This window comes from Falco biarmicus, chromosome 8 (genome assembly GCF_023638135.1).
Source record: "Falco biarmicus isolate bFalBia1 chromosome 8, bFalBia1.pri, whole genome shotgun sequence".
In the NCBI taxonomy this organism is placed as follows: Eukaryota; Metazoa; Chordata; class Aves; order Falconiformes; family Falconidae; genus Falco; species Falco biarmicus.
Window position 1 is genome coordinate 64,673,010 of NC_079295.1, and position 19,349 is coordinate 64,692,358.

Genomic DNA, 19,349 nt, shown 5'->3' on the forward strand with positions numbered 1-19,349 from the left:
GCATAGCTGGGACGAAACTGTCTTTTAACCATGTTCTCCAAGTATGAAACCTCTAATGCAGCGCTGGGTTTTCTTCTGCAACTCAGAACCCAACAGAACATGGCTCCAGCCACTTGGCCTGGCCACATCTGAACCGTGGAGGTCTCCCATGTTTTACCTGCGAATTCCCACATGGCATCAAACAATGGTTTGATGAAAACTAATTACTTCAATGTGGTGTTTATATCCCTGCACCTTCTGCTTGGTGTTGCAGAGGAGGTCTAGGTAGAAAATGAGAGTTTACCTGATCATTGCTGTAGAAGGGGACCGGTGCCCAACGCGTGGGTGCTGTGCCAGTGCGACCAGGACACCCTTCAGCGGGCTGTGACATGTCGACAAGGGTTCCACTCGCACAAGGGTTCCACTTGTTTTTTTAGTACATGAGGTTGTTAAAATAAGAGAAGGGTGGCAGAGATTTCACTGAAATTTTGGGAGGGTCAAGGCAGAATCACCTGTGTGGTCCTCCTGAATGGGGATGACACAAAATGACGAAGTCCTAACAGCAAACCAGAACCCCTCGGGGGACACCAAGGTCCTTTTCTGCAAAACCTGTTTCCAGAAATTGTCATTTTTTTTTCTTTTAGGTCTTTTTCTGCAAAACCTGTGTTTCCAGAAATTGTAATTTATTTATTTTTAGGTCCTTCTCTGCTAAATCTGTTTCCAGAAATTGTAACTTTAAAAAATAATAAAAAATAAAATCTGTTTTCCTTCAGGCCTGGTGTGTTATAATCAGGTCATTACACCACAGGGAAAAACAAATAGTTTAAATAAAACGGCCTTTCTGTTTGTGCCGAGAGCCACGGCCGCCTCCTTAAAGCCTCATCCGCAAAAAGAAATAACACGCAGCCCTTTACAGTGCTGCCAAGTTCTGACTTTGTCGCATTTTTCTCCAATTCTTAGAAGACTATGCGAGTAAAACAACCCACAGAAGCCGAGTGGGGAGGCCGAGACGCCCGCCCCGCCGCCGCGGAGGGGCGTGACCGCCGCTAGCCCCGCCCCGGGCGCGCTCCCGCGCCTGCGCCCTAGCGCCTGAGCGCAGTCTCGCGAGAGCTCGCCCCCCTCCTTTAAGCGCTCCGCTCGGCCGCGGCGCGACGGGATCTTTCGAGAAGTCCCCCCGCCCCGAGGAGGCAGCGCCCGCCGCCGCCGCGCATTTAAACGGGCCGAGCCGCCGCTCCTCAGGCGTCTCAGTCCTTTCGCTTCCTGTAGCCATGTCGGTGGTGGGCATCGATTTGGGTTTCCAGAGCTGCTATGTGGCCGTGGCGCGCGCTGGCGGCATCGAGACCGTCGCTAACGAGTATAGCGACCGCAGTACGCCGTGAGTGGGGCTTGGGGCGGGCCGCGCCGCTTTTCCGCCGTTGGCTGAGGTGCGGGGCTGAGGCGGCAGCCTCCCGCTGAGGGGAGGCGCCCGCGGGGCACGGGCCTGCTGCGGCGGCACGCTATCGGGAAGGGAGCGGGCCGGGCCGAACGGCCTCCGGAGTGCTGAGAGAAAGAAACGATGTCATGAGGCGAACGGGGAGAGGCGGCCGGGTGAGCCTCCGCGCCTTTCCGTGTAGTGTGATCAGTTTGTCCCCCTGGGGCAGGGCTGTGTGACCATCCAGGGGATGGGCGTCGCGAATAGGACGGAAAGCAGTCCAGTCTCTGGTGCCGGACCGAAGAGCCGTGGTTTCTGTGCTGGGCGCTCCCGGCGGCATGCCTGTCCGCTCTGCAGGCGGGGCCCTGCCCCCCGTGCCGCTGGGCTGGGGCGGCGAGCTGCGAGTGGCTCTGGGCGAGCGCCTTGGCCTGCCGCTGGGTCCGAGCTTGGAAAAGCTTCTTAGCAGCCTTCCCTTCAGCCTGTGTGTCTCTTTGTTCGACAGGGCTTCTCAAAAAAAAAAAAAGTAATTGCACTTGCTTGGCGTAACCGGTCTTTTAAACCCTCGCTTGAAACTAGGCACTGAGTTGAGGAGGGGATAGGGAAGCAGAATGTGAATGGATATACAGTGTCAGGCATCTGTTTCCCTGCGAAGGGGACTGACCAGTAGTGCAGTTTGCTGGTGAACTTGGTCTTCAAACACGTTATACTTTACAACCTGTGTAGTATATTTTAACTCTGCTTACATAAATAGGGCTCCCAACACATTTTTCAATACAGTGTGCACTGCCTATTTCTATCAAGAAACTTGCTAAGAAGGAGAGGGAGAACTGGGATAAAATTCTTCTAAGAATGAGTTGCAAAATAAAGGTGCAAAAGGAACTTCCAGTGCATCAGATCTGAAAGGGAACTGCTCGGAAAGCTGTATTAAAGTGTTTCAATATCTTCTCTTTATTTTTAAGCAGATACTGAAGTAAATGGCAGTCTTGTGAGATAATTGCGTTGTCTTTGGGGTTTTTCTTGTTTTGTAGTTGCTTGGGGTTTTTTTAGATCTCTTACATCTGTTTATAAACACTGGAGCCATAAAATGACCTTGCTCCTCATTAAACACTACTTTAGCTCTGTGCCTGTTACTGTCACTAAGCAATGAATAAACAGAGAAGGAAACTTTATTTGGTACCTGTGATAGAGTAAGGACTAGTTTCATAAGTATTCCTAATAATATGGAAGTTTTAAAGATGACATGTACTAAGAAGCTATTTTTTTAAAATTTCTAGCAGTCTTCTAATAGTTCTAGGTATCTGGCCCTCAGGAAGCTGGAGTTATGCTTATGTATATTTGAGGTATGAACACAAATAGCACTCATTGAAGGAGATGAGCTATACAAAGTATCTGACCCAATGCATCTTTCAGAAAATAATTCAGTTATGAAAGGCTGAAGTGAAATTGGAAAATATTAGCATATTGAAAATGATAGCTTTTCACAGGACTTTAATCCTCAAGTACTGTTCTGAGGGAATGTAGAAAAACATTCTGTAATATTAAAATAAATCCTTAACAATTAAGTGGCTATCTCTAAACAGAAAGCCTTGTTCAGGAAAGCAGTACTTAGCATTTCTTTACAGTGACCTGTGGGGAAAGTTGTGTAAGGTGTTGTGATGGGTTGCCTTAGGACTCTGCCTATGGTCAGGGTTAAAAACTGTTTTCTATGACATACAAGTTTTGGGAAGGATTAGCAGATACATCTTATTATAATCATTTGTATTGGTAAACAATACTGTGAATGTATTGTACTTAGTTCAGTAGCACAGATGATGCTGTCACTGAACTTCTATAATGCTACATGAATTCTTCCAGAATCCTGTAAAACTTGAATTTGTATCTCCAAAAGCAGTGCAAAAATGTTTGTCTTTGAATATGATAATTCTTAAAGTAGGAAAGTGGTAGAGAGAAAGGTAGTAAAAAATGTAAGGTAGTTTCATTATCTCCCTAGAGATGAAGGGACTTAAGTTAAAGAGGTGTAACTGATCTTTGGAAGCTGGTGCAGACCCTCAGTGTAGAGGAAGTGTGACAGGGAAGGTCCTCGGAGAAGGTGATATCAGGTGTGAGGGTTGGGGTGAAGTAGTGCCTGCAGGTGTGTTAACAGAGCTCATAGCTCTGCTTAAGCTGCTCCATTAGACCTCTGATGACCTTCACTGTGATTGTTTCTACTTAAAATGCTATGGTTAGTTACTCAACTTCCAGTAAACCATGTAATAGTATAACTTGTCTTTAATGAGTTAGCTGTGGTGAACTGATTTGGGGAATGAGACTGGCTGAAAGTTCTTCCTTACCCCTCTCTTCAGTTTAACTTACCTCTGTGCTGTGTCCCTCTGTGGCTCCCCAACGCTGTTAGGAGCCAGGGTCAACTCTGTACAAGGGTTGGGGTGGACAGAATGGGAAGGACTAGGGCCAAGTAAAAACATCCCACCTGTCTAGCTGCAGCTCCCCAGAGACACTTGCCTGTTCATAAAGCCAAGCATATTTAAGAATAATGTATGTGCTTAAGGGTTTTATTCTCTGTATATCATATGGAAGCCTGTATGTTTGATTACTGTATATCTCCTTTTGTGGAGGGGGGGCTTCTACCTTGAGGTTTTAGTCTGGCAGGCTTAAAGAAATCTATAATCTAAATTAGTGGATTTGTGGTGAATGGGGGCTGATGGCTTGTGAATTTAGCAGTGAAGCAGATGGAATTTTTTTTTGTCCAGGAGAAAAGCAACAATTTATGTTTGTCTTAATTTACCCTGGTCTACAGGAAGGAATTAATAACTACCTTTCTGTTCAGGGCCTGTTAGATATTTTTTTTAGCTGTACGCTCCGCAGCTCCTGTTCCCTTAGTATGGGCCTTAGGGTCTACTTAGCATAGAACTTCCTCACTTCTTGTGAAGTGATCCTTGAATAATTGTTTCAAATAACATTTCTGAATGAATCTGTTAATTCTTTTGCAGCATAGGCTTTAGGGTGGGCCTTCTTTAATTTAAGTTATTAATAAATTGGAAGAAGATATGAAACCAGTGCAATTATATCACTAGTTAGTCTTCAGTTCTGATTTTGACAATTTCTATTTGGAATACCAATTCTAAACCTCAGACTGAGCTGGAATTTGTTTCTTAAGGCATAATCCTGCTGTAAAGCAAATTCTTGACCTGCTGCATAGAGGGTAGCTTAATTGTGCTGTTAATATGTTGTATGAACGGTAAAGATCTGCTTGACTAATAGCATTTTTTTCCCCCAGTAAGTTCACCTCAATGGTATGAGGAACTTGGATTAGGGGGCTGGATTTAATTTTGTTAGATATCTAAATCAAAAGGCTTAACAGGACTATGAATTTTTCCAAAAAGGAGGGATTTTCTTTGTCTCTTCCAGAGCTACAGGCTGTCACAAAGTAGTTTGAAGTAAAGTATGATTTTTTTTTTTCCCCTGTTATCTACATTATTTCAGTGAGTACAGACGAAACTCATAAACACCAATCTTTCTGTGCAGGTTTTCTTCCTGCTCTTGAAGGGGTTTGCAAAGCTGGAAGCTTAGTTACATTTGGTATAGGTGTGTAGGAAGGTTTTTCTTAATATCTGATTTAACTCATGTATTTCTTCTGAACAGTTGCAGATTTCCTGTATGATTAGCAAACAGCTTTGAGTGGCTTAGATTTATGGGTAATTACTGAGATAAAGGGACTCTACCCAATTATTGCATAGCTGTAAAGCTTGAAGTAGCATGAGTAAGCTTGGGTTTGGTGCTATCTTGCAGTGAGGAGCATTGCTGTTCTAATTGAACTTAGTGCTTTTTTCTTTCCAGAATTCACAGAATGTTCCGTGCACATGTTGCAGTGAGGGACCAACTTACTTTAAACAGTATTTGGTCCATTAAGAATCTCTAGTCTGATTATTATCAACACTTCTTAAGAAAGAGATGCAGTGCAGTTCTAGCAATCACTTAACTGGCCATCTTTCTTGTTATTACAGATCATGTATAGCCTTTGGACCCAAGAATCGCTCAATTGGTGCTGCAGCTAAAAGCCAGGTGAGTGTATAGTTTGGGTAAAAGCAACTGCAGTAGTCAAGAATCGGATTAGTGAATGTATTTATCACTGAAGATTACAAATGTCTCTGACCTGGTGTCCTAGTGTCTCTGTAACTGTAACGAACAGCTGAGCTGAATTCAGCTGTTCAGCATGTAATGCTGCTTTGTCATCTTGGATAGGAATCTAAGGGTTGGTTATTGTACATAGTGAAATGTACAAAACCCCCACCTCTTAAAAAAATCAGTATTATCAGGATTTCTTTTTTTGGTTGCAAATGTAAGTTCTAAAGCTAAGCAGTAGTGTTTCACCCTACCTTAGCTTGTTCCAGTTTGTGTGTGTTACGATAGCTTTTAATTATGTGACTACATTCTGTAGAATTCCATTAAGTGCATAGTTTTGGCTGGAAGGGGACACACTTGAATGTAAAGTATGTGTAGCTTTCTTGACTCTTTGTTATTGTATTGCAACCTAAATATCTTGAGCATTCTTGCTCATACTTTTAAGTTTCTCTTGGTGTAGGTAGATAAATATGATTTAAGGACTGAGAAGAAGTTAAGCTGACTTGTCTGGCTTATGACATTTGGGTCCTGCTGTATTGTATCTTGTGTTGCTGTGAAACCCCTATAAAACATTATTTTTTTTTGAAGTCCTCTACAGGAAGTGACTATTCAAACACTTGGTTTTTCTTAGCCTAAAATACCTAGAGATGTGTGAAGATTCATTATCTAGAATACAAAAATGACTGGACACAACCATGTTATTCAAGAACAGAACAACTGTACTAGAACTAAATACAGATGTTTTTTCTGGAATTGAGTGTCTGCTTAGTTAAAGAAATTCATTGATACAGAGATCCAGTAGAGATGAGGTACGTCCTGCAGAAACTAAACCTACAGAAAATCAAAACCAGGTTACTTAGGAAATAGAGACTTGACTGAAACTGAATCACAGGTAAATGTTATGTGGTACAGTGCTTGTGTGCTTTGTCAACTCCTGCAGTTTTTTTCAGGATGTGTATTGCTGTAATGTAAAGGAAAGAATTTAAAAAGTTTACTTGCACTACATGAAAACAATCTATAATTATTTTTCACCTCTGTTTGCACTGATCTCTGCTATTAATAAAAGATAATACACCTTTTGTCAGTTGAATCAAGTTGACAGTATAGTCTTGAGGCCCTCTTGACTCTTTAAAACTTCATGATGAAGGTCATTGAGCTGTTTTGTGAGAATCTGTTGACTGTCACATGCATGTGATGCACCTGAACTGGAGCTTACATCAATATGCTTGTTATGTTTGCAAAATTACTGGCTGCAGCACAATAGAAAGGTAGGATGGTAGGAAACAGATGAATGGAGAAAGATGCTTTGCTAACACTTGTAAAGTGTTTCCTACACATAAACTATGAAACTGAGTGGTGTGTTAAAAAATTCTTGATAGAATCTTGGCTCTGCTTTCTAGCATACATTTTATTTTAAGTCTAAAATTCCTGTAGGTTACCTGAGCAGTCAGAGGGAGGCGGCCTTCTAGCAACTACCTTGATATCATTAAGATACAACTGACAAAAATATTATGGTGAAAGAAGCATGATAACAAAGCTCTGTTTTCTGTTTGAAATTCAAATGTTCCCTGACATATTGTATTAAAGATTTCTTTTCCTTTAGGTTATTTCAAATGCAAAGAATACAGTACAAAGTTTTAAAAGATTTCATGGTCGTGCATTCTCAGATCCCTTTGTTCAAGCTGAAAAAGCAAGCCTTGCGTATGAACTTGTCCAGCTGCCAGCAGGCTCAACTGGCATCAAGGTAAGCCTGGCATACTTGACAAAGAGCCAGAGGAGGAAACTTTATCAGTTTCCTTCTTTCTTTTGAATCTGCTTGATGTAGTTTGTGTACCCTTGTGGATGAAAAGCCTTAAATAAGGAATAAAAGGCTAATGATGCAGGTAGTCTCACCAGGTATTAGGTGAGACTTTTTTTTTAGTTAGTTTCTCTGCCTTGCAGAGCTGGTCCCACATGAACTGCTTTAGCAGTACTTTCTTCCTATGGTGAATTTGGAAGGCGAGCTGCTTGACCAGTATACATACTTAGCTGCTGTCCAGATGCTACAAGGGTGTGTAAGGAGTCAGCTTAGTATTTCAGGTGATGTGGTTAAAGATTTGGGTTTTTTCAACAGTGGCTGAACTTCTGATTAGGATTTTAGCCATAACATTATTATACTCCAAAACAGTAGGGGAAAAGGCATCCTAGGCATTTTCTAGCAGTTGTGATTAAAAGAAAAAAACCAAAATCTGTGTATGTGAATTTACATGTGCATTCCAGTGTTTATCTTCTAAACTGATCTGCACAAGCTAGGCTATTGAAGAGAAGGTTGTATAGAGCTGCATTACTACTTAAGCTTGCTCTTAGTAAAAACAGTTCCTTGCATCTGTTTCTTGTGTTTGTAGAACATGGTTTTTGCTGTAGTGTAATGTGTGCACAATTTTTATTTGAAGGCCATGTATATGGGAGAAGAAAGAAACTTTACTATTGAACAGGTGACAGGAATGCTTCTTACCAAACTAAAAGAGACTGCTGAGAATGCACTTAAGAAGCCTGTAGTTGACTGTGTTGTTTCTGTAAGTATGTGATAGTAAGTTTTACGTATTTGATTAGTATCTTAAACTGAGATGACTGCAGTATTAAATTGCCTGTGAAACCTGAATTTCAGGTATTTGTCTGCTCTGTTTAAAACTGGATCTTATTCACATGTTTTTTCTTCAAAACTGGACTTGCTTCATTAATGGTAAAATGTCTTAAATTGCTGCTAATGAGAAGCATAAATAATATTTTATACCTCTTTCTGGTTCTTTACTCCTAAAATGAGTGGCTTGCAGGACAGAATGGAAAAAGATTCACAAAATAACTTTGTCCTCATGTAATGTCTTCTGTGCTTATTCTGTTGCAACTGAAACTAACACTAAATCTGAAGGGTACATCAGCTGGACTCTATACTGGCTCTCTATACACACTTGTAACTATTAGCTAAAGATTACTCTTCTAAATGCTATTATTAGCTGTCTAATCTTCTTGCAGGTTCCTTCTTTCTACACAGATGCGGAAAGAAGATCTGTGATGGATGCTACACAGATCGCTGGTCTCAACTGTCTGAGACTGATAAATGAAACAACTGCAGGTAATGCCTTACTATCTCTCCCTCACTTAATGTTGTGGGTTTATTAGCTAAAAGGGCTTTTAATCTGTCAGTGATCCATGCCCCTCTGGAATTACTGCTGGTTTTGTAAATTGAAAATTGATTAGTTGATTGTAAAGCTTCTTAATCTCTGGTCTGTTTTTTCATTGCTTTAGAGGCATAAAGATATTTCTTGAATATCTGTTTTTAAGCAGCGTAGCCCTTCCTACTAGCTGCATTGTGTTCTTTCATGTTCCTTTGGCATTGGGAATTTCATTTAATGAGATACTGATTTCTGTAGCTTGAAAAATAAGATGAAATGCTAATGCTGTTTGCTGATGTACCATTTATTTTTTAAGGAATTGCAAAACAATGTCCTAATTATACTCTTCAACTTGTTTCTGTGTAGTTGCCCTAGCATATGGAATCTATAAGCAAGACCTGCCTGCCTTGGAAGAGAAGCCACGGAATGTTGTTTTTGTGGATATGGGGCATTCTGCATATCAAGTTTCTGTTTGTGCATTCAACAAAGGAAAACTGAAAGTAAACAGTCTGTTATGCATCCATTTTAATTACCAGTAGAAACATTCATCAGTGCCTACATGGATGGTGACAGGCAGGCTTGCCTGTCTTGACACAAGTGTGTCCAGACAGCTCAATTCATAGTCTTAAAACAGCACTTTGTCTGGAGTTAAGTAGGGCAGGGAACTAGAGAGCTTTTGAGTAGTATGTGGAGGAAGCAAATATGCCTTAATCAGCAGACTTTAGCAAAGAATAAAAAAACTGGATTCAATTGTTTATTTGGAAATTATCTCACTGAATGCTGCTTTCAAAAATACTCAGCTCAGTAATGAGATCTAGCATTAAACTAGGAATTCCTAGAATGGTGTAAGTGACTTTTTTTAACACTCATGGTGCTCATGTAGTAAAAACATTCTTAATTACTTTAAGCTGCAAATGAAGTAAAGTGAGTTAGTCTACTTCTAAGTGTAAGTTGCCAAAGTATTATTGTTTTCCAGCAAATAGTAGCATTTCTTAGTTGGCTTTTTTTGTGATGACAATCTGGACTTCTGCAGTTCCAGTAACTTTCTCTTAATCAGCTAGAGAAACACAAACTTTAAAGGTTGAGGTAGTGAAATGAGGAGAAAGCTGAAAACGTTAGTTTTGTTGTGGTTCTGTTTCCATCCTGTGAGGAAACAACCTACATCATGTTCCTCTCGGATTTGTCATTTAAACTTTGAAACCATAGAAGTATGGCAGGGATGCTTTTGAGTATAGAATGGAGAGCTGGATGGCAAGGCAGCTAAAACTGTGTAGAGACCAAATCTAGTCTTAAGGTGCATTGAGAATAATGTGATACTGTACTGAAATCCTACAACAGAATGATTTCTTGTGAACTGTAAATTTTTTTTTTTAGGAATAGATGTTTAAGGAGTAAATCAGCTGAGGTGGATGGGCTACAGATGTTCTTTGCAGATAATTCCTTCATCAGAACTAAGCACCTATTTGCAAAAGTTACTAACAATCTCTTAATGTTTTATTTTTAGCTTGGTGTAGGCATGCTCTAGCCTTGTGAGGCATCAAATATTAAAACTGGGATATGATTCAAACTGACAGTGGCTAAGCAGAATTTGGAAACTCTGATGGTCTGCTTAAGAGTACAAATTACTAAGCAAATAGGGCAAGGCTTAACACAATCTTTCTAAATTTCTTTTGAAAGTTGTCACCTCACTGAAGGACGGCTGGGTGCCTAAGGCTGCTTTTTAGCATTTGAGATGGCAGATGTGTGTGTTCTTGGGTTTGTTTTCCTCCTCCTGGAGGAGGAAATTTTAGGCTTTAAAAATAAAGCATCTCTTAAGATGTGTACAGCTATTACTGAAGTTGTGATCCACATAAACTATCAGGTTTTAGTAATGCAATTGCTACTTGAATTGCCCTGAAATAGAAGAATAGCTTAATTGTTGCCAGCAGTGTGCATGAAATGTGAAAGATGAGTATAGGACATAGGCTTGTTGTTTGGGATAAATTAGGCTTCTAGGTGAGGCTTATCACTGGTGATGGCAGAGGCAGAATAAAAGTGAGCTGTAATGGGTTTCTTTCTGTTACGGTCACATTAGTATAAGTCTTCCTCCATAGTAATGTTGGAATACGTGCTTTGATTTAAAGTTGGGCTGCATGTGAAACAAATGCTTTGACATTAAGTTCTCATTGGTTTTGCTGAGATAATGACAAATTGCACTATTACTGAAGAGTTAAATTTTTTTTAAGGTTCTTGCTACATCATTTGATACAACACTTGGAGGCAGGAAGTTTGATGAGATGTTAGTTGAATACTTTTGTGAAGAATTTGGAAAGAAATACAAACTAGATATCAAGTCAAAGATTCGTGCGTTGTTGAGGCTATACCAGGAATGTGAAAAACTGAAAAAACTGATGAGTGCCAATGCCTCTGATCTCCCGATGAACATAGAATGCTTCATGAATGACATAGATGTCTCTGGAACAATGAACAGGTAACGCTTATACTTTTTCAAATGTAAGCTTTAGTGCCCTTTGTTCAGGTTGCTTTGGTCAAGAAAGAAACTTAGGAGGTGTAAGAACTGGCACTTTATACTTCCCTCCAGTCCTAACATGCAGAGGTGCTTATCAAAATGATGTTTAGAAACTGGTCAGTGGCCTTGAGTTAAGAGCAGGGCTGTGGATGTTGCATCTAGATTACTAAAACCAAGTTTGTCTGGGAGAATGTGCTAAATAAATATAAAACTAGGACTGGGGGCAGAAGACACTGCAGTATGTAGTTAAAATGGCGTTTTTTTCAATTTTGGCATCCTGTTGTATTTGCAGTATTAACTTGCTTATGGTATACTGCAGCTCTGTTTATGGCTTCTTCCAACAGAAGCAAATTTTTAGAGATGTGTGATGGACTCCTTGCAAGAGTAGAACCACCCCTTCGCAGTGTGCTGGAGCAAGCCAGTAAGTGTATGCGCATTCTCTATTCTGCATACAGAAAGGAGACAGGCTTCCTTTGGGTGTTGACAGAACCTGGACAGATGGTTTTAGCATAGCGAACAATTTCTTGCTTAGCAGTTACAGGCTTTCTAAAACTTCTTGCACAAGCTAAGATCTGAAATTCTTACTGCTTAGAAACTTACAGACCAACCATTATTCTAAGCTTGTTCCATAAAACTTCTAGTTTATGATGTCAGGATATTAAAAAAATGTAGAAACACTTAATCTGTAAAACCTGTCTGACTCCCTTCTAGAGTTAAAGAAGGAAGATATTTATGCAGTAGAAATAGTCGGTGGTACCACAAGAATCCCTGCTGTAAAAGAGAAGATCAGTAAATTTTTTGGCAAAGAAGTCAGTACAACTTTGAATGCGGATGAGGCTGTTGCACGAGGTTGTGCACTGCAGGTAAAAAGTGCTGTTTGTTTTAGCTGTGAGTATTTTTACTGAAATCCATAAATATTTGAGCCAGAGTCCACATGTAACATGAAAGATACTTAATGTGTATCATAGAATGCATTCAGATAAGCTTTTGGAAAGTGGTTGGAAGAATGAGAATAGCAGCTCAGGTGATTCCTTTGTGCTGTTCTAAGCCAAATCGGTGGATCAGTGTAGCTTGATGAAACGTGTACACTGCTTCTATTGTGGCTGGAAACTGGGAGTTTGATAAAGCTCTCATGTTTTCTCTTCTAGGCTCCTTTGGGGGCCTAGGTTAAACATGCAGAAACTGGAGTGTTTTGGGGTTTTTGTGGTGTATGGTTTCTTACAGCACTGTCAACTTGTGATATGGCAATTGCTTAATGTAGATGGAAGTGAAAGCTGTTCTTGCTGATGGAAACCTTTTCCCTGAGCTGGAGTCAATCACTGTTAAATAGCTTAAGCAGTAGTTAAGTATTTTACTAGTGCTACCACCTATTAAATGTACCTTCATTTTGCCCTGATCACCTCATTTCTCTCTTCAAATGTTTAATGTGTGCTTACAGCTCCGTTCCATCAATGGTATGAACTAGCTGTTGGAATCTGCTTAAAGATAATTTTGTGTTACAGTAGGCAAAAAGCCTGGTATTACTGTCACTCTAAAAAGTAAATTTAATTTTCTGACTTCTTATGTTGGCACTAAAAATTTGGTAGCCTAACCCTGGCAAACCAAACACCATGATGACTCTAAACGTTGTGTATTTCCATTTTCAGAGTGAACAGACTGTGTAACAGCTCCCTGACAAGGAAGGGTATATACAAGCTTCCAGTGCCTATTATGCAGATCCCACATCTATCAGTATTAGTCTCTCTTAACCTAGAGTAAATCTACATATTAAGCAGCATAAATAGCTGCTTGCTGAATTAAACTGCTATTCACCTGAAGCTTGAATGTTTGTAATACGGTTTTGGTGCTCTTTCAGTGTGCTATTTTATCCCCGGCTTTCAAAGTGAGAGAATTTTCTATCACGGATTTGATACCATATTCTATTTCTTTACGATGGAATTCACCAGCAGAAGAAGGGTTAAGGTAAAAGCTCAATCTTCTTGTATGATTACACACATCCTAAAACTAAGTGATGACAACTAGAGTAAATAATGCTTTTAGAAACAGTGCCTGTTTAAAAAATCAAATTTTGATACTTTGTTTTGTTTTCTACTGTCACTAACTTTCGAAAAAAGTATTGAGTGGCAGTTTAGCACTTCCTGTGTGGCTGTTGGTCTTACTTTAACCTAAAATGTTAGGCTTTTACCACTTCTTCAAAAAGCTTTTCCTTAAGATATGAGTATATAAAAATTTTTATTAACTTCATTGGATTCATTATTCCACATAGTGAATAAATGCTGTCTTCTCTTGCAGTGACTGTGAGGTCTTTCCCAAGAACCATGCTGCTCCATTTTCTAAGGTCCTCACATTCTACAGAAAGGAACCTTTTACTCTTGAGGCATACTACAGTTCTCCCAAGGAGCTGCCTTACCCAGATCCTGCTATAGGTTAAGACCATTCTATAGCTTTAAGCTTTGTTAATAGTGTCTTATACATGTTTGGTACTTTCTGCTGTCTACATAGCCTGGAAAGGGCAATCTACTGCCAGTGCTGTAGAGATAGGTTTCCAAATTCAGGGATCCACAGTAAAAGAGTAACAAATTTTATGGACAAGTAGGTTAAATAAAGAGCATCCTAATGCTGGAACAAATGTGAAAGGGGCATACTGAGATTTGTGCAGTCTCTTGCTTTGATACAAGTAGCACTAGCTTTTACAGTGTACTGTAGAGAATTTCTAGTAGCCATGTATCCTAGCATTGCTGAGTAAAGAATTGAATTGTTTGACTTCAGTAGGATTTGACAATCCTCTGAGCACGTGGCAGTGATCCATTGTCAGAAACAGTTAGGTTTTACTTTACATCTAGTGATTAAGTTAATCAAATGGTATGGGTTTTTTCTCTGGTTTTGCTTAGCTCACTTCTTGGTTCAGAAAGTCACTCCTCAAACAGATGGATCCAGTTCAAAAGTGAAAGTCAAAGTCAGAGTAAACATCCATGGTATCTTCAGTGTTTCAAGTGCATCTTTAGTGGAGGTTCATAAATCTGATGAGAGTGAAGAGCCTATGGAGACGGATCAGCATGCAAAAGAGGAGGAGGTAATAAATTTTGTTGCTCCTAGTTACTTAGAAAACTGAAGCACAATTGCCCAGGGTCTGGGAAGGTTCTAAGACTTGTATAAGGATTTAGTAGACCTGTCCAGCAACTAATTATCAAGGTGTGATTAAGCACTAATTTAAGTATGTTACAGCAATGACAGAACTCTTGAAACCAGGACTGTGAGGTATAGATGAAATTCTTAACCATGGAGCTGTTGCTTGCCTATAAGCCTAGAAGCTTATAATTTCTGCCTTGAGGCTCTACTTCAGTTTTCATTCTGTTTATTTTGCCCAAAGAGCATTAGGTGTAAGTGATCAGCCTAGGAATGGAAGCAATCATTGTTGTACGAGTCTTCTAATATGTCAAATTGGATCTCTTTATGAATTTCAGAAGATGCAGGTAGACCAGGAAGAGCAACAAAAGACTGAAGAACAACAGCAGGCCCAGCCTGAAAATAAGGCAGAATCTGAAGAAATGGAGGTAACAAACATTTCAGACTTCTGTTTCCTTACAGGATACTTCTGGAAGACTTATGAGCACATGTAGTGTGTGAGCATATTTGATACCTTTGTAGCTCTGGAAGCTAAACTTCTATTTGCATATATTTGTAGTCTAGCAGTTAGAGCTGTAGAAGTACATGAGTGGCATGGATAATTGCAGACCTGTGAAGTGGCATGTACTGATAAAACGGGTGAACTCTCCTGTTCGTAAAAGAAATAATCATTCAGTTCTCAGTAACTTACTAGAATAGTGTTCTACTGCAAGCACCATTGCCCTGTGAATGTAGTCAGTGTGCCCTGAAAGGGTCAGTAGCTGTGCTAATTGTCTCTGATTTCAGCAGCTGAAGTGTCAGAATGCCAGGGTAGTATGTAGCTCTGATGTTGAGGTGTACTAACTCAGTAACACTTTTTCCATTGTAAGTCTTGAATATTCAACTTTGATGCAGTTTTTTACTTCAGATGTATTCCTTCAATTCAGACTTCTCAGGCTGACTCAAAAGACAAGAAAGTGGATCAACCACCTCAAGCCAAGAAGGCAAAAGTAAAGACTACTACGGTGGACCTTCCCATTGAGAATCAGTTGGTGTGGCAGATAGGGAAAGACATGCTGAACTTATTCATTGAGAATGAGGTAAACTCTTACTTGCCAAAGCTAAAAATTCTATTAGCTGGGCTCCAGAAACTTTGCTGTTCATTAAACGTGGTTAATGGTGATCAAGGGGGAAAAACACACCAGTTGCATGGGTGGTTGGTTTGTTGTCTGTTTTTGAGGTGAACAACAGTGCCTCATGGAGCCAAAATACATTTTTCCTGTAAAGTGAATGCCATAACTCTTACTAAAGAGGTGTTCTGCAGGAAAGCTAGGTCACAGGGTGGTCATCTCCAAAATCACCTGCAGTTCCAAGATACTTGGCTGCTACCATCAGGGTGAAGGTTGCTCAACCAGAGCAAGATTGTTCCATACTGTGCTGGATATCCCACCAAAACTGAAATTTAGTTTTTGTGTATGTGCTTTGTTTAAAACAGTTCTGTAAATCACAGTATGTCAAACTTACGCTTTTGCTAACAAGGTATCCTGGTAATAAATGTTAATTATTTAACTCATTAGTTAACTAATTTTACAACTTGTTTACAGGGTAAAATGATAATGCAGGACAAGCTTGAGAAAGAGAGGAATGATGCCAAGAATGCAGTGGAAGAATATGTGTATGATATGAGAGACAAACTCTGTGGTATTTATGAGAAATTTGTTAGTGAAGATGTAAGTATTACTAGCTTGTTTGTACTCTAATACATTTTGTTACAGTGAACAGTTATAGTCTAAAACACAGTATCCAATAAAAGTCTGAAGTTATTAAACTATTTTCAGACTTTGTTTGGAGAAATAGCTTTTAAGCTTTCTGGCTATGAAGATAACCTAAATGTGGCCCAAGTACAAGCAGGTGGTACCCAGGATATTTTGGGTGCTCTTTTCCAAAACAGTTGCAGCAATAAAGATATTATCAGAGCATGTGTTTGCAGACTGAAACAGAGTAGGAACACTTGCACAATTGTTTCAAGGCAACCTATTCTATTTGGACCCTTTGTCAGTATTTAGTGACAGTTTAAGATTACAAAAAAAAACCAAACCACCATAGCTAGGAACATAATAGGTGGGATTAGTCAGACTAAATCTGGGCACTTGCATCTGAACAGGTTGCCTAAAAATTTCTTGATATTATTAATTAGCTCTCCCTGTTGTACTGAAGGAACTTGGTGTATAATTAATAGAATTCTAAGCTAGGCGACTGCACTAATCGGGTGAATCACTCAAAGATTATAGCAGGAGCCTTGCCAGCAGGGTGTCTGCAGAGCCTAGATACCCATATTGGAGCTAAAACTGGAGAAAGTTAAGTGAGATTCATGACACCTTTGAAGAGTTTCCTCTTTTCAGTGACTTGCTCGTACAGTGATGATGAAAATGTGAAGGGGGGAAGACAGGCTTTTATGCGGCAGTATTGATGTGAACAGTGGGTGTTGTGGATGGTGCTTCCTCTGGCCTGCTCTCCACCACAAAGCCAAACTGAAGGATTTTACTTACTATTTTTCACTTGAATAGGATAGTTTCAGACAGTTCTTTACGCTCTAAAAATGTAACCCTTCCAGAAAGGTTCCAAATACTTCATACTGTCTGCCATCTAATAGAATCCTCACCTATCTATTTTGTGTGGATTACTTCAGGATCGGAATAGTTTCACACTGAAGCTGGAAGATACAGAAAACTGGCTTTATGAAGATGGTGAAGACCAACCCAAGCAAATTTACATTGACAAGTTGGCAGAGCTGAAGGTAAGTAGTTCTGGCATTCCAATAGGAATTTACTGAATCTAGAGAACTACTGAATTTGGAGAACTTTCCTCACACAGAAGCTGCCATGGGTCTGCTGATTCAGAGATAAGCACTGGTAGCTACTTTGTTTGCTTACGAAGTATACAAGGAGCAGATCTCCAAAGGACCTGTAATGTTACAGGGTTGAGGGAGACTCAGTCCTGTCTGTTCCAGGGAGCTCAGGAATGTTGGTGTTTCCTGTCTGATCTTGCAGAATCTTACTGTGTTGCTGCATGGATTTTGATACCTGTTGTGCTTTGGTTTAGGCATTGGGTCAACCTATTCAGGCAAGATTTCAAGAATCGGAGGAAAGACCAAAAGCATTTGATGACTTGGGAAAGCAAATTCAACAGTACATGAAAACAGTTCTTGCATTCAAAGCTAAGGTATTTCCATACTTAATTTCTGGCAAATGCAAGGAAGTGGTACAGATCTCTTCGGAGTTCTGAGTAAGCTCTGCCAGACAAAAAGCTGGTACAACCTCCTGGCTAGCTTGTGAGTTTCCCATATTTATGGTATTTTCAGAAGTGGATGCTGGCTTGAGAACTTGATGGTCTTTCTAATCAGGTGTTGGTTTCCTCATGGAGGGAAAATGTCAGCAGCAGAACTTCACTTCTCAGATTAGAGCTGTGGGTGATCAGCTTTACTTGCTTTGCTAACCAGAACAGCTTTCTGGCTAAATAGTCTTTTTAGTATTTTGAAGGTAAAAGTGTGAAGAAATAAGCACACAGATTACATGTTCAAAACAAATACTTGCACAGCTACTACTGATTTGGCTGTTTCAGGATGAACAATATGACCATCTAGATGAAGCAGATGTAGCTAAAGTGGAGAAGAGTGCAAATGAAGCTATGGAGTGGATGAACAATAAACTTAATCTTCAAGACAAGAGAAGTCTTACTTTGGACCCAGTTATAAAAGCTAAAGACATAGAAGCTAAAACTAAAGTAAGTCTTTCTACATAATCCTCTGTTTCCATGAATCCTTATATTTGTGGTCAGAGGGAAACTGAGCTGAGCAGTCTGTGTTAGAAAGATGGTGGTTGGGTGTTAATCTCTTAAACTTGTCTTGGGGAGCATCAGCCATGACTTGAATATCCACCTGGTGCTGTCAAAAGTGAGCATGAGCAAGAGGTTCAGGTACAACTGCTGGTAAATAAAAAATTTCTAACAGGCTTTTTCTTTTTATTTCTGTGGTTTTCTAGGAATTGACAAGTATTTGTAATCCCATAGTCAGAAAACCAAAACCCAAAGTTGAACTCCCCAAGGAGGAACAGAAGCCAGCAGAGCCCAACGGCCCGGTGGAAGGGCAGGGAGAAGCCAGCACTGGGTCCCAGGCTGCTGACCAGGGCACTGCTGCCAGTGCCCCCACAGCCACAGAGAAGAAGCTTCCTGAAATGGACATTGACTGAATTTCAGCACTTGTTTATATTATTGCAAACTACAATAAAGCTTTAAGTTGTCAACTTTGTATGTTCTAAATACAGGTTGAAGCAAGTGAATACCACAGCACTCCTCGTAACTCTTGGAGAGCTTTGGTCAGTGCATCAGGTCAGAATGCCTAGGGAGCTAGTGCCCCAGTCACATGAGCTCAGGCTGTTGCTGTTGTATTTAAAAGTTTTTGTGTTCCCGATAGAGCTGTGGAAACAGCCACCAGCTGATTCTGTCTGGTCACTGCAGGGCTGTGCCTCGGTGCAGGGCTCTCTGCCCTTCCTCCTTATAGCAGCTGCTCTATGGTGCTGCTGGGAACACTCTAGAGTAATTGACTTGCACCCGATTCGTAGTTGCAGGAGCTTTGGGAAGTTGGGGGATGGGGGAGCAGTGGGGTTATATATCCCTGGCTGCCCCCGAGGGCACCAGCTGCCGGGTGCTCACTGTGCGGAGGCAGGGAAGTGCTCCTGCCCAGCTCATTAGGCCCTGCTCACTCGTCTAAATTAGCTGCGTGTAACGGGAGCGACCACCTGTATGTCAGCTGCCTACACGGCTGGTCTGGTCGGTTCTGACTTGTTTCTAATGTTTTGTGAGGGGATGTGCTTGCTTCCATCAGGCCCTCCTTGGGAATGCTGGGGCGTGTTTTGTTTTCCCCGGGAAAACATCTGACACGTTAGGGTTTTGTGTGGTGTGTGGGGGTTTTTTTGGGTTTTTTTACTCCTATGAGCTTTATACAATGATTTGCTTCTAGTGCTGATTGTCACTGAACTTGCAAACGTTGATCTGCGTGTTACCGCCCAGCGCTGAG

At 40.5% G+C, this 19,349-nt stretch overlaps 1 protein-coding gene across 3 annotated transcripts; it reads left to right on the plus strand.

The window, feature by feature from the left end:
* Positions 1-1,099: 1,099 nt before the first annotated feature.
* On the plus strand, positions 1,100-18,576 carry HSPA4 (heat shock protein family A (Hsp70) member 4). Of its 3 annotated transcripts, none has more exons than XM_056349343.1 (19): positions 1,100-1,354; positions 5,392-5,449; positions 7,113-7,253; positions 7,942-8,064; positions 8,522-8,621; positions 9,028-9,161; positions 10,887-11,131; positions 11,515-11,591; positions 11,882-12,033; positions 13,026-13,132; positions 13,463-13,596; positions 14,062-14,243; positions 14,635-14,724; positions 15,223-15,375; positions 15,880-16,005; positions 16,965-17,072; positions 17,378-17,497; positions 17,897-18,058; positions 18,316-18,576. In XM_056349343.1, the coding sequence occupies exons 1-19, from the start codon at positions 1,248-1,250 to the stop codon at positions 18,520-18,522; spliced, it is 2,526 nt and encodes an 841-aa protein (XP_056205318.1). In that variant the 5' UTR covers positions 1,100-1,247; the 3' UTR covers positions 18,523-18,576. The 3 variants fall into 3 exon arrangements, with proteins under 3 accessions (XP_056205318.1, XP_056205320.1, XP_056205319.1); XM_056349345.1 differs by lacking the exon at positions 1,100-1,354 and adding an exon at positions 1,442-1,566 and having other exon boundaries at positions 7,177-7,253; XM_056349344.1 differs by lacking the exons at positions 1,100-1,354; positions 5,392-5,449 and adding an exon at positions 6,098-6,318.
* The last annotated feature ends 773 nt before the right edge of the window (positions 18,577-19,349 follow it).